Genomic DNA, 14,129 nt, shown 5'->3' with positions numbered 1-14,129 from the left:
ATTGCCAAGGAAAACTTACCCTAGTACTCGAATTGTTCCAAAATATAGTATTTTTGGTTTCGTTATGAGTCGAATTTATTTATTTATGACCAATTTTATTAAAATAATACACAAACATCAAATTAATTTTATTAAATCCACCATAATGCATTTATTTACTATTGTAGGTATTAATATATTTTTATATGAACTTAGTAAGGTTAGAGAAGATTTACACTAAAACGTCTTGTATTTTTAAACGGAGCGGGTATTTAGTTAGTACTTCGTGGGAGAAGTTCGGATCAAACAGGTGACGTGATCGAAACAAAATGGAGAGTAGCACTTCGTCATTTCAAACTGTGGTCCTTAAACAGTTTCTCCCAAACTTTCAACTTTGATACTATGCAAAAAGAAGATTCCTCATCACATCAAACTTGCGGTACATGCATAGAGTACTTAATGTAGACGAAATTAAAAACTAATTGCATAATTTTGTTGTACTTTGCGAGATGAATCTTTTGAGCCTAATTAGTTAATATTTGGACAATAATTCACAAATACAAACGAAACACTACAGTGTGCTACAGTGCTACAACACTGATTTTGCATCTTCAAAGTTGGGCAACTAAACAAGGCGTGAGAACGCCACGGGTCATGCTGATGGAAGGGCGGGCCTAGCGTACGTCGCCACTGCTGCCGTGCTCCGAGACGTTTTTTCCGACTTCTCCCGAACTTGGTTCAGGAAAAAGGAAACGCTGGATATCAGGATATTTGTGTGGCGGTCGCGACGTCTCGTCAGTCGTCAGTCACCGGCAGGCTCACCGCCGACAACATAACAGGCGGGAGAAGCGAAAGTTGCCATGACCGAGCGGGCAAAGCCTGACCGGTTGACCAAGGTCCAAGAACAAGATAGTATGGCACTTGCAGTTGCAGACTGGCAGTCTCTAGTCCGGGTCAGCATGGCAAGGATCATCCCTCGTCGGCAGTTTGTTCGTCAGATTAAGCAAAGGCAAAGCAGTCAAACCCGCAGCTACGTCCTAGCTTGAACGTTGACGCGTGCACTGAACGTCTCGACACACGCACACGCAACGCAACGCAACGCACGTCTCGTATATCTTCAGGTTGCAGTTCGCATCGCCCGCGCGCGCTCTTCGTTTGCCTACTCCCTGTGACCCTGTCCCGTTCGCACGCACGCGTGCGTCGGCAATTACGTGTGCTCGCAAGCCGGGCAGGGCTGGGGCGGTCCTGAATCCCGGTTGAAATTAGTAGTAGCCAGGTCGGATTGCTTTGGTTGGGGGACCGACTGGATTTTTGACCGTTGATTAGCCACGACCACGAGCAGAACCGAGCATGGGGCGGCTGCGTGCTGTGCTTTCGCACGTGGACGCACGAACCGGTAAATGCTGGGATGTGAACTGTAAACAGACAGCCGGTCAACTCGATTTTTTTTAACAAAAACGCCTCAAGTCAACTTTGCTTGCAGCAGCAAAAATTTAAGAGCGTTATGTGTCTGACGGTACATCGTTGGCTTATGCCGATCCTAGCTCGGGCCGTGTCTTGTCCCGTAAATGGGCCTCTAAAGGCTCAAGCCCAACCCGAGATATCCTGCGCAAAGGTCAGGCCTAGCTGTCCTGAGCAGCTGCGCCTGAGCTGTGCCATACTGCCATGGCACATCGGCGGACTCGGAAAATCGAGACGAACCATTCGTTACGTCAGGCGGCCAGGCCCCCACCGGCCACCGCGGCGCCGCATCGTGGTGACGGTGATGGCCCGCATCCGTCCAGCCGACCGCCGTGTGGTGGCGACCAAGTGCAACGGCTAGTACATTTTCTCCGCCTCGTGGAGCCTCGTGGTCGTGGACGTGGCCCTCGCGGCCTCGACTGCCCCCTTCTCTCTCCCTCCCTCGACCCCCTCCCGCGGTTCGGGGCCCACACCGTACCCGCTACGGCCACACGATCCCTTCCACCCAGAACACACCATACTGTGGCCCCAACGCAGGGTGGGACGGAACCCAGGTCGAGGTCGCCAATCGGCAATCGCAGAGACAAATGCTCGTACTACCGCGCCACGGTTCAGTGCCATAAATGATGATTTTGCAAAAAAGCATATTCTGCGAAACGCGCTTACGAGGCGGATTGCAAATTTACACACGTCGAGCCGGCGCGTGGCTTGGTCATCCAACAACCCTGGCGCGCGAGGTTACTTAGGGTGTGCGTTTGTGAGAGCTCCACATCTGATTCTCTGTTGATTCCAGCGGGAGTTCTGTTAAACAATTTTTAGAAAGAAGTGATTATCTGATGATTCTATGAAGTAATTTCTTAAAATAAATTAAGAGGTTGGGAGCTGAAAAAAATAGCTTCTTCTAATTCTGTGAAGTGATTTTTCATCCTAATTTTAAAAATTTATGCTAGAGAATCAGAGTGAATCACTTTTATTCTGAGAGAATCAGCTCCAATAGAGAATCATAATTGGATGACCTTAATCCAGTGTGCCAATGCGCGTCTGCACGAGCGTATGCGTACGCGTACGGGACGCGATCTGCGGCTGCAGGTAGTCGCCTTGCTTCCTTCCAACGTTCGTCTGGGTCCGGTCCAATCGCCGTTGGTCAGCGTCTCGTCCGCAACCGTCCCGATCCCCAAGTCTTCCAGACCACAGCGTTCTACAGCTCCCCCCGCCCCCGCCCGCAGCTTCCGTGCACGTTCCTGCTCCAACTCCCATCCCAATCCCATCAAGCCACCACACCCGCACACGGGGTCGGGTCGGCGTCCGTCCAAGGAAACCGGTCCACGGCGCCGCACGCCGCCCCCAACCCTCCCGTGGCGGACAACGGTTGGGCGGCACCCGTGTCCCGTGTCGCGGGACGAGGAAGGGGTTGCGTGTTCGTGCAACGGATTGCCAATTGATTAATGACCGCGTCATACTAGGAGCCGAATAGCCGATCGAGATCGGCGTTCACAAGGCAGATGGATCATGGATCGGCGCTTGTTTCCTTCCCGTTCCCGTGGTCGTCCCCCACACGGGATTAACGTATGCTCGTTTGACTCGCGCGCCGTTCACTCCCCCAGTCCCAGCCCAGTTAAACCTGCTCCTCCGCCTGCGTTGGTTTTTTCCGGTGGACTTGCCAGTGTGAAAAACTGGGCGGTGCTGCGGTGGAGACCGGGTATAACACTCCAGGGCAGGCGCTATCGTTTTCCTTTCGCTACGAGTTTTAAAATCACCGCATTTTTCAAATTTCTATGCTGCTAGTGCTGCTGCTGGCGTCTCGCAAAACAGCGGGATTTAAGTTTGAACGCTACTGCATTCCAAAGCACGCATTCGCACTTCCATTCTTGTGTTGCCCACGGAAGAAGAATTAGGGACTTCGAATATAATTGGCTTTATACATAAAAATTGAATGATATAGCCAAACAATGGATAACTTAAGAAGAGCCAAAGCGAAACAGCAGAGCTTGGAGCACACATGCTAGCAAAAGAAGCTTGGAGGTCCATGGCTTCAAATGCTTGTCAATTTTCTTGTCTCAATGTAAACCATGAACAACTTGCCCGGTGCAATGTGCGCTCGCAAATGTTCACTGGGGCGACTTCTGCCTCATCTCTGTAAACTGCTTATAATTTGCAATACATTTTGAGTATAAAAAAAAAGCGAAACAGCAGAGCTCCTGTCTTTTTAGTAAAAAGAAAAGAATACATGAGAGCCAGAGACCCAGAGTGATAAATCCAATTGGGACTCCTTTGCGGTTAGTGTAAACGGAAGAGAAGTTCTTCAGTGGACTGAAATCTCTGCCAAGTTTGTCTTGGGCAGATTTATCGCACCAGAAAAAAAATTTCTCTTGTCCCTTTGAAAATACGTTACAGACTGGAGCATTTGTCTTTTTCTAGAAAAAGTTGATTCCTAAAACAGAGCAATAGTTTTAGATATTGAACCGGAAAAAACGTTTTTCCTCAGTGGAAACAAAAAACATTTTAAAAGAGCATCTCATATTCTCACGGCATAACATATGTTCCAATCTCCATGACAACGAGGGAACAAAGTCCATTCTTATCCCTACTAGTCGAGAGGCACGCGCCACAGGCACGTTGTTTTAAAAAACCAACTAAACAAGAAGTTTACATATTTATAATATAAACAATCTAGTAAACGGCGATGGCATATCTTCAAAACTCATAATAATAAGAAATTTATATTAAGTAACCAACATTTAGCATCACACGGATTAAAAAATATTTAACTATAACAAAAAACTTAACTATTGCCATAATTATTCATCTAAGTAGATTGCACAAGCCCCAAATACGTGTTTTGAAATTTTTATAATAAACAAGAATTTAATATACATGCAACATGTGGTCATTTGTTTAAAAAATAGATTATATCCCAAGATCCCTTGTGTTATAACTTACGAACAAATCTCACTTGTGAGTCTGTGAAGAAATAATCAAGAAAAAGGATGTCCATATTTGCTTAACATTACTGTTATGTAAATTATAATACACGTGAGCCACACATGTGGTTATAAAAAAATAGTAAATCTAAATTAGTTCATTTTCTCATTTACATTCACGCACCATTACCAAAATGAAAAAGATCTACGTATTTACATGACTATCCATGCTCGCCAGCGACCCAACGACACCTTGCCTCAACCAAAGCCACTGGTCCCTCCAATGAACCATCATAGACAGGTAGTCGAGTGGTTGGAAAAGAGCTTTATCATTATGTTTTAGGGTTACCACTTACCACTTATCAATTCTCTGTATATAAAACAACAACTAAACTGATCAGCAATAAAGACGTGTTATGGAAAAGCACTTACCACTTATGAATATTACTCAGAATTTCCCTAAAAGATCAGACCTATGATTAGAGCTTCCAAACATAATTACAGTAGTTTCTTCAAAAAAACACAATTACAGTAGCCACCAGACATGTCATGGCCCATTTATTTTCGAATGGGGCAAAACTGGAGAGGCAAGTGGAATAGCATGGATGTAAACAGATGCTAGCTGCATCTCCACTAACTCCATCAACTATATCAACTTCTCAATATCTGCAAACATATTCTAGCAGTTGCCTTTATTCTTCCAAAGCAATTCATCAAATGCAGTGATGAACATTATCTGATTTTTCATGCAAAACTTAGTTCTGAGCAATGTAACAAAATATCATGTCAGTGTTTTGGACTGCCAACTAGTGATTGTACGTCGTACTCTCCTCACTTCCGATGGCTAGCACACAAGACACAAGGAGTTATACTGGTTCGGGAAAATCCTTACGTCCAGTTTCGGCAGGAGTCGTGTTCCTTGGATCAAGTGCACTGGGCTTACAACGAGGTGCTTGCAAGCAAGCGTTTGTGCGATGTGTGGGCGTATGCGTTGAATGCGAGAGAGAGAGAGAGAGGAGGCTCGGTTCCCCTTCTATAGGTCAGGGACCGGGGAAAAAATGTTGAGAAATGGAGGGGGTCCCCGACCTCAGAGGTCGGAGATTGTGGCGTGGTCGGATCTTCCTTGCACCAAGAGGCCTCCTTGTCCTGTCCCCTTGGCTAGTCGTGGACTTCGCACGCCTTGTACGGTGGCTCTTGTGCAGCGTGGGTTGCTTACGCACAGCCCGGCTTGCTCCATGGCGTGCTCCCATCCCGTACGCCAACTCAGTGGCAGTAAACGGGACGAGTGTTGTTGCAGTCGTCCGTACTGGTGACGAAAGGGTGGGTCGGGATTAGTGGCCTAGACGGGGCGCGCCTCTCATCCCGGCTTTCCCCGACCTCTTTAGTGCGCTCACGGCCGCTCCTTGATGTAACGTCTATCACTAGGTCCCACCTCGCCTGCAGGACGGCACTGAGCCTGGCGCGGTGGCATGGCCTTGATCTTGACGGGTCTCCTCGACGGCGAAGGTGATGATGATGCTGGGGCGCGTGGGCGCGTACGCCCACGCGTGGCCTCATCCTGCAAGCCGTCCCGGGCGGTCCATAGGGTGTAGCCTCACCCTCGAACCTCCTGGTTAAAGGTCGGCTCCCCTCGCTCGGTCATGTCTCCAGCGTGGGGCGGTCAGGGGAGGCACGCCGTGCATTTAATGCCTCTCGTACAGCGCAGGTCTTCCTAAGTCAAGGAGTAGGTGAGGTGTTGTGGACCCCTTGCAGGCCCCACCCTCGAGCTAGCTGAGCCGGCGAGTCGTGGCTCTTGTCTTCTGACCAAGGGAGGTCAGGCGGTGGGCCGCAACATCGTCTAGATGACTTTCAGGATGCTTCTAGCTGTTGGACCTTTGGCCTTTTGGCGTCTGGTTGCCTTAGCCCGTTTCTGAAGTACCCCTGGTACAGGTACCCGTCATATCATAATGAACTGATGGAAAAAAATTCTATGGGCACCAGTTAGTACAAAGTATTTCAAAGTTTATCAGCAACCTTTGGTTAGACCATCTAAGTACACCCAAGAAAAGAAATGATAGTACAAAATACCATAAGAATGGCCCGCCAATGGAACTTAAGTTCTATAATAACATAAAGTCTATCTTATACCAGTAATACCTAAAATAAAGCACAAAAGATAAAACTACCTGCTGCAAATTTCAGCTGTCATGACCAGATCTCGTGCCGTCTTTGCCATCATCAAGTCACTCACAGCATTCAGAAAAAAAAACAGCCTATGTGAGCAGAAATATAGCACCATCATTATGGGAATAAAAATAGAAAGTAATAATTAACCAAGAATATAGCACCAAGGGTCAAATTATGGATTCTTCATGCACTGCGGCAAGAAAACTAACCCATTCAACAAGGAAGCTGGGTGGGGATTTAACTCGCTGGTCGTGATAGGGGCTTCGTTCCTTTGGAAGAAGAGGAATGATATAGTTTTTAATGGTGCCTTGCTCAAGATGGATCGGGGGCTTCTCCTTGCACAGGATGAAGCTGATCACTGGATGTTGGCAGGCGCGAAAAGCCTCAGTAGTCTGACCGCTGCTCGATCTGATGGTTAGCAGTGGTGGTTGGTTAGGGGTGGTCGCCTCATACTAAATCGGGCGCGTATGTATTTAAGTCCCAGGATGGGTGTGTGGTGTGCGTTTTGTATGGTTATTTGAGCCTCTTTTTTTTCTATCTTAGTGCAATGATACGTAGCTCTCCTGAGTATTCCAGAAAAGGAAAACTAACCCATCAGGACACATATTTTCATTGAAAATTTATCTGATGTCTCATGGAATGGAGGCAGGTCCTTCAACCCAGTTGTCCACAGAGAGCAGGGGCCTGGCAGGTCCTTCGACCCAGTTGTCCACAGAGAGCGGCGGCCTTTGGAGCAGGCTCAGCGGCAACACACTGTAGATGTTCTCAAAACACACCACACCAAGTAAGAAGTAGGTCCAAAAATCCTATATTTTTAGTCAATCACTTGAGGTTACAGATGACTGAATTTTGAGTTTCACAAATTTAACTGGTGTGAGCCTTCTGCGCTTTTGCAAGATATCAATATAGCAGCATGAGGAGGCAATAATGATGTATTAAACTTTAACGCTTTGCATTCTACGTTCTCCAAGAAACTTCATCTGTTCACAAATCAGCAACCACTTTAATAATCAAAAGGAGACTAATAGAATAAATAAAACAGAACGGAATTTCCTATTGAGTTCTCAATTATATCTAGACTCTACTACAGAAAGGAAGCATAGAATCAAAATAAATTTCATGACTAACCCAATATCAGTAATACAATCCATGAATTAATAAAAAAAAAGTAGAGCTGGATTGATAAATTAATATTGAAATCCAAAAATCAATGCTGCACTTCAGAAGATGGTGATCACATCAAGATAAAGAACCGGAGAATGATATGAATGAATTGGAACCCGCCTTCTTACTGCTGCAAGTGCATCCAAAATATTATTCCTGAGATTTGAATGAAGCTATTCTCAAGCTTCTCTCCAGTCTGCAGTCGTAGCAACCATCAGTCCACGAAGCTCCAAATTGGAGCAAAAACAACTATTTTAAGTTTTTTGGAGAGTAATAATGCCAGTGAAACCCATCTAATTAGACCAAATGCTATTTTACATCAGTTTGAACGTGAAAAGAAATTAAGTGTCCTGACAAAGCTCATACAAGTTGATACCCAAGTGATGTTTAGAAAATTAAACATGCAAGGTTCAACTATGAAATGCACACAAAATAAGTATAGATATAAAGAATTATAACCCGATACTCAATATAGACCATGAATATTTTGTTTTGACAGAATAACTTGAGGTAGTGACTTGGCTCGTAACCTAAAAACATTCTCTTGGGATTCTTTTGTATGACGAAACGAAAAGGAAGGACATCAAATAATATTTATTTACCTGGAGCACGAAGTCACTGACAAGTCTCAAATCTCTATTTCACTATCTCCTTGAACCGCATCATGTTGGGTACGGCAGCACGTTTGATCATGAGGTTAACCGCATAGCATGGCACGCTAGAACCTCAAGGCCAACGGTGAGGAGCTCGTAGAGTTGTGGAGGAGAAGGAGGGTCGTCGTTGCTCGGTCGGGATCGAGGCGATAAGGAGGATCGAATCATAATAGCAGTTGTGGACTCCCGATCCGGAAGCGGAGAAGATGAGGACGCACTGGGGAAGGCCCCACGGCGATGAGCTTCTTGGCGACTAGAATCGTCAGCTTCCTAGGACGTCGTGCCGACGGCGACGGCGTCCGGAGAGGAAGGGGTGCCAACATCGGTGAGGAAGCGGGGACACAGGGAGAGGCGGGCGACAACGCTGAGAAAGGCAGATGAACTCACCAGTCCCGGAGTTCGGACACACGGCTGATCCCAATCTTGACCACGTAGTCCGGTGATATGGCACAATCAACAGGGAAGGGGATGCAAAGGAATGGGCCGTTGCCCTCAGGAAGTTGACGACTTGTCGTTCTAGCAGCGGTCCGCCGCCACCATTCCGTTTTTCTTCTACATTAGCTGTGGACCCCTGCTGGAAACTGCCATCGCAGGGAGTCAGGGATTAAAGCAACGATTTCGCAGGGAGTAAACGAGGAAGAAGGGAATCAGAATGAGCTGATTGCGGAGGATTGGGACGAAAATCCGAGCTGAGATCACCGGAGGTGCGTGTCCGAGGTTGAGGGCAACAGGCGGGTACGGCGGGCGGGTAGGTGAGGCGTGCGGTGAGAAAAAAAGGGTGAGAATCGACGGAATCATTTTCTTTCATTGAAAATAATGGATCCACCTTTTCATGTCAAACCTTTTAACTAGCAAGTGAGACTATTGTAAGAGGTATAGATGTCTAACTCTTGGTGAAAATTGTTTTCAATTATCTCGACTTGTACTTAATAATAGAATAGTCCATCCCCCGTCCCGTTAGGCGCGTCCACGGCAACGCGTCCCACGGTATATAAAAACCCCTTTCAAACGGCCATTTCCGCAGACCATTCCAAACAAAGCCGAGACCAGCGGAAAGGCGTTGGACTCGCGAGGAGAGGCAGGGCACCAGCGCCGAGCACAGAGAGAGCGCCCAGAAACCCTAGCTCCGCCGCCGCCGCCGCCTCGCGATGTCTTGCACGGTGGCCATCCCGAGCTCGCCGGTGTTCTCGCCCTCTCGCCGCCAGCTCTCCTGCAAGGCCGCGTCGGCCTCGCCGGAGCCAGCCGTCGCCGTCTCCACCTCCTCGCCGGCGCCCGCGCCCGCCGCCGCCGCCGGCTCACCGCTCCGTCCCTTCGCGCTCCGCGCGCTGCTCCGGGAGGAGATCTCCCCGTCTTCGTCGCCCCAGCCGGCATCCGCCGCCTCGGTGGCCTCTGCACTGGCCGGGCCAGTCCTGAAGAGGCGGCGACCGGCGCCGCTCGTGGTACCGCCGACTGGCACCGCGGCGGCCGCGGTGGCCGCGGTGGAGGTGGATCCGAGGAACGAGGTCGAGGAGGAAGGGGAGGAGTTCGCGGCGTACTGCCGTAGGGGAAAGGGACGAAGAAGGGTGGAAATGGAGGACCGGCATGTGGCCAAAGTCGCGCTCGGCGGAGATCCCCAAGTGGTAAGCTTGATTGAAAGTCAATTCGTCCGATCTGTGTACTTTGCTGTGATCTTGAAAAAAACGAACTACGAATTGTCCTTAAAACGTGACCATTCGGGTCACTTGGCCGAAAAATTTCAATTGTTTTCCTCTGATGAAGTTGTCCTAAGCACCGAGACTTAATCGACTTTTTCCAACTGCTCAGGCGTTGTTTGGTGTATTCGATGGTCACGGGGGGAAGAACGCGGCCGAGTTCGCTGCTGAGAACATGCCCAAGTTCATGGCTGAGGAGTTGAAGAAGGTAAATGGCGGAGAGATTGAAGGGGCGGTGAAGAGGGGCTACCTTAAGACGGACGAGGAGTTCCTCAAGAGGGATGAGAGCGGGGGCGCGTGCTGCGTCACGGCTGTGCTTCAAAAGGGCGGCCTCTTCGTGTCCAATGCCGGAGACTGTCGTGCGGTGCTCAGCCGAGCGGGGAAGGCAGAGGCGCTCACCTCCGACCACCGGGCCTCCCGGGAGGATGAGAAGGAGAGAATTGAGAATTTGGTAAGTAGTGGTAGTCCTACCCTTGCCCTTTCCTGCACAAACTATGCATTTTGAATAATGCATAAAAAACACTCATCCTACTGTTGATGAATGCGCATTTTGAACTTGATAACTCTTTGAAAATCGAGGAATTCGTTGACATCTGAGAATGCATCATGACGACAAACTCTTCAATGTGACTTACGTGCCTGCTCTTCTCCATTTCAGGGTGGATTCGTGGTAAATTATCGTGGAACATGGCGAGTTCAGGGCTCCTTGGCAGTTTCAAGAGGCATTGGGGATGCACACCTGAAGCAGTGGATCGTGGCTGACCCCGACACCAGGACCCTCCTGGTTGACCAGCAGTGCGAGTTCTTGATACTTGCTTCTGATGGCCTCTGGGATAAGATTGATAATCAGGAGGCAGTGGACCTTGCACGGCCTCTCTGCATCAATAATGACAAGCCCTCTCGTATGGCTGCCTGCAGGATGCTCACTGAGACATCGATTTCCAGGGGCTCAACTGACGACATCAGCGTTGTAATCATACAGTTGCAGAAATTTACAAGTTCTTAACTTATTTCTGGGAGAAACTGGATTTAGATTCTAGCCAAGTAGCCAGTAGTGCTAACAGACTGGTGGTGGGGAGCAGGCAGGATAGGTTGACATCACTTATGTTACGTTGCAGGCTAAAGTTTTCATGAGCTTGCACTACTTTGTGGGGATTTTAACATTCATTCTTTGGCGTAGAACAATTCTTTTTTTTAGAACCATTCTTTATGTACTTAGATCTATTTGATTCATTCTTTGACAGTACCATAATAATGCGGATGATTCCTCGCTCCATACTGTAAAAAGGCAATTTGCCTATGTACAATGTTACATTCTATTCATTGATTAAAACTTATCCTGTTTTCTCATACGTTGTCTTTTAAGTTTGTGTTGGTTGATCCAGATGAAAGAATGCCAAGCATTGTATCATGCTGCAAACCGTAGCATCCTCTTAAATCATCTCCATGTTTAGTGATCTCTCATTTTTATAATATAGAAGTGTCTAATATACAGTAGTTCAGACGTCAAATTCCAAGGAAAAACAATCAATTTTTCATGAATTGTGGCCCATCTAATCAAATCTCTATGCACATCCATTGTTAAGCTGTTTTAAAAATATTAAGTGGTATCAAGCTATTTAGGGGCTGTTTGGAAGGAGGAGGCTAAACTTTAGCCCTGTCACATCGGATGTTCGGATACTAATTAAGAGGACTAAACATAAGCTAATTACAAAACTAATTGCAGAACCCCTAGGCTAAATCGCGAGACGAATCTATTGAGCCTAATTAATCCATCATTAGTGAATGGTTACTGTAGCACCACATTGTCAAATCATGCACTAATTAGGCTTAATAGATTCGTCTCGCGATTTAGCCTAGGGGTTGTGTAATTAGTTTTGTAATTAATCTAAGTTTAATACTCCTAATTAGTGTCCAAACATTCGATGTGACGGGGGCTAAAATTTAGCCCCCTCCTCCCAAACACCCCCTTAGTTTTCAGGAGAATCCCGCTGTTCAAAGGGTGCAGGAACAGGATACCGCCGCAACTTTTGCTTAGATTCTGACGACTAGAAATCGTCAGGCGTGTACGGGGTGCACTGAACAACGCCTGACGACGATCAGTGTGGCTAACAAGGCTTCGCGATGGTCGCCTGATGAGACCCAAGAAAACACCCGTGTTTCTTTCCATTCAACCTTTTCTTTAATTTTCCTCCTTTTTTCTTTTCTTGAAAGGTTTTCTGTTTTTTTTTCTTTTTGCTACAGAATGAAACGCGTGTTTAGGTTTGCCGTCTCTTTTAGGAGCACAACAATGTTGGAAACCGCGTAGAATACGGTAGTGCAACCAATCGAGCAATTAGCTTATATAGTATCACTCTCTCAAAGTCAACTAACATATCAAAATATGCTGTCTAGTTGAACTATGATGTTTTCTTTTCTCCTGTCGATTTGCGCGTGGCCACGTGTTTCGGGACCAATGAAAAGAGCAGTCAAGTCATTTTCTTGCGAAGCATTCTAGTCAATGTTTCTTATGATCTGTATCTTTCGAATTCATCAGCCTTAGACAAATTACTTCTGTTCTGAACTTGTTTCGCGTCTGGACAGAAGAATATACCTACGACGACGCGTCGTTTATGCCATAAACTTACCGCGTTCCGATTAATTTTGACCAAAGTTTCTTGCGGGACTTCACTTCTAACTTGATACAATGTGTATGTGGGTGGCGTATTGGTGTCCTCACATCAGTAGTTACTGTAGCCTCATCGATCCGTTGCATTATTTCTTTTTTCTTAGGGAAAAAAAACATAGGTTGGTAAAGCTGCAGGTACCACGGTAGTTTGAGAGTACTTGGAAGCTGAGAGGCAAGACAAGGCTAACGTTCCAGGCTGGTGAGTAATGCCAATTAGAGTATATTGTGATTTCAATGATCGAGTAACAACACAATCAATTGAACTAACATGATTATCAACTATCAAGTATATAAGCTTTAGTAGGTCTCAGTGATGCACAGAAAGAAAATCCACTGAAATCCGGACAAAGTTTAGACTGAATGGAGTCCTAGAAAAGTTGTACTCGTCAGGAAGATCGACGATAAGAATTTTGTATATGCCCAAGCATTGAAAAATTGCGCTACACGAAGATGCAACACACCAGATTGTTCGGTGATCATACTGAACGATGAATGCCTTCACGGGAGTATTTTGTTCTGGAGCTTAGTGCTCTCTGTGCAAAACTTACTTGAACAGACTGGATCCTCCGAAATCAAAGGATTGCACATGCTGGAGTACTCGATTCCTCCGCTATAACCTTCTTTTATTCTATATTTCTACTTTACCTTTATAAATAAAGAAAGTAGTTGCTAAGAAAGTTTATTAGGTTTCATCATGAATTTAACCTTTTTTGTGCGGTAAACTAATACAGTAAGCAGACCTTACAGCACATCTGAATAGAAATAGCTATGCAAAGCTTTTGTTAAAGTTAAACCGTTTTACATGTCCTAATTCACCTCTCCCTCCTTAAAAACGGGTCGTCATTCGTCAAGCCGGCAGACGGGAGCACTAGCAAATTTTGGAAGCTTTCACCGAGAAGCAGCATGGATGTCAGTCAATGTGGCCCATCTCAACGTGTTATTTCCGGGCTGTGCGGGCCTCAGAAAGGCCGATGATGCTACGCGTGCGCCGTGTTGCCTTCCGGACCTTTCTTTTTGAAAAGTTTGCCTTCCGGACCTAAAGCCCAGCCCAGGTATCCATCCTAAGTCCCGCGCACCTTGCAAGCTGTCCCAAACAAGCCCGACCAAGCCTGCCAGGCTCGTTAACACTTCGGCCTTCCCACCTGAAAAGAGAGCAGCAGAAGATACCGATAACAAGAGCGTGTTTGGCGTGGCTTTTGAGCTGAACTCCAGCAACTCCAGCTAGATTTCCAGTGAAACATTCCAGCTTTCAGATTTTCAGTCAAACATCCCAACTTCAAAATTTCATGGAGTTGCCAACTCCATGGAGCTCCTCTTGCAGTTGGTGGGTAATTACCCACCAATGCTACTGATTAAAAAAAACAATTTGTTTCTTTTTCTCCCGAGACCCCCCGCGCGCACCACATCTCCCTTCCGCGACTGCTCT

At 46.8% G+C, this 14,129-nt stretch overlaps 1 protein-coding gene across 1 annotated transcript; it reads left to right on the top strand.

Moving 5' to 3' along the window:
* Window positions 1–9,361: 9,361 nt before the first annotated feature.
* On the top strand, window positions 9,362–11,385 carry LOC101775133 (probable protein phosphatase 2C 32). Its single transcript, XM_004984802.3, has 3 exons — window positions 9,362–9,963; window positions 10,148–10,486; window positions 10,694–11,385. The coding sequence occupies exons 1-3, from the start codon at window positions 9,493–9,495 to the stop codon at window positions 11,039–11,041; spliced, it is 1,158 nt and encodes a 385-aa protein (XP_004984859.1). The 5' UTR covers window positions 9,362–9,492; the 3' UTR covers window positions 11,042–11,385.
* Window positions 11,386–14,129: the final 2,744 nt, after the last annotated feature.

Source organism: Setaria italica, chromosome IX (assembly GCF_000263155.2).
Source record: "Setaria italica strain Yugu1 chromosome IX, Setaria_italica_v2.0, whole genome shotgun sequence".
Lineage (NCBI taxonomy): Eukaryota > Viridiplantae > Streptophyta > Magnoliopsida > Poales > Poaceae > Setaria > Setaria italica.
Note: the sequence above shows the minus strand (reverse complement) of the source record. Positions and strands in the feature narration are given on the sequence as shown.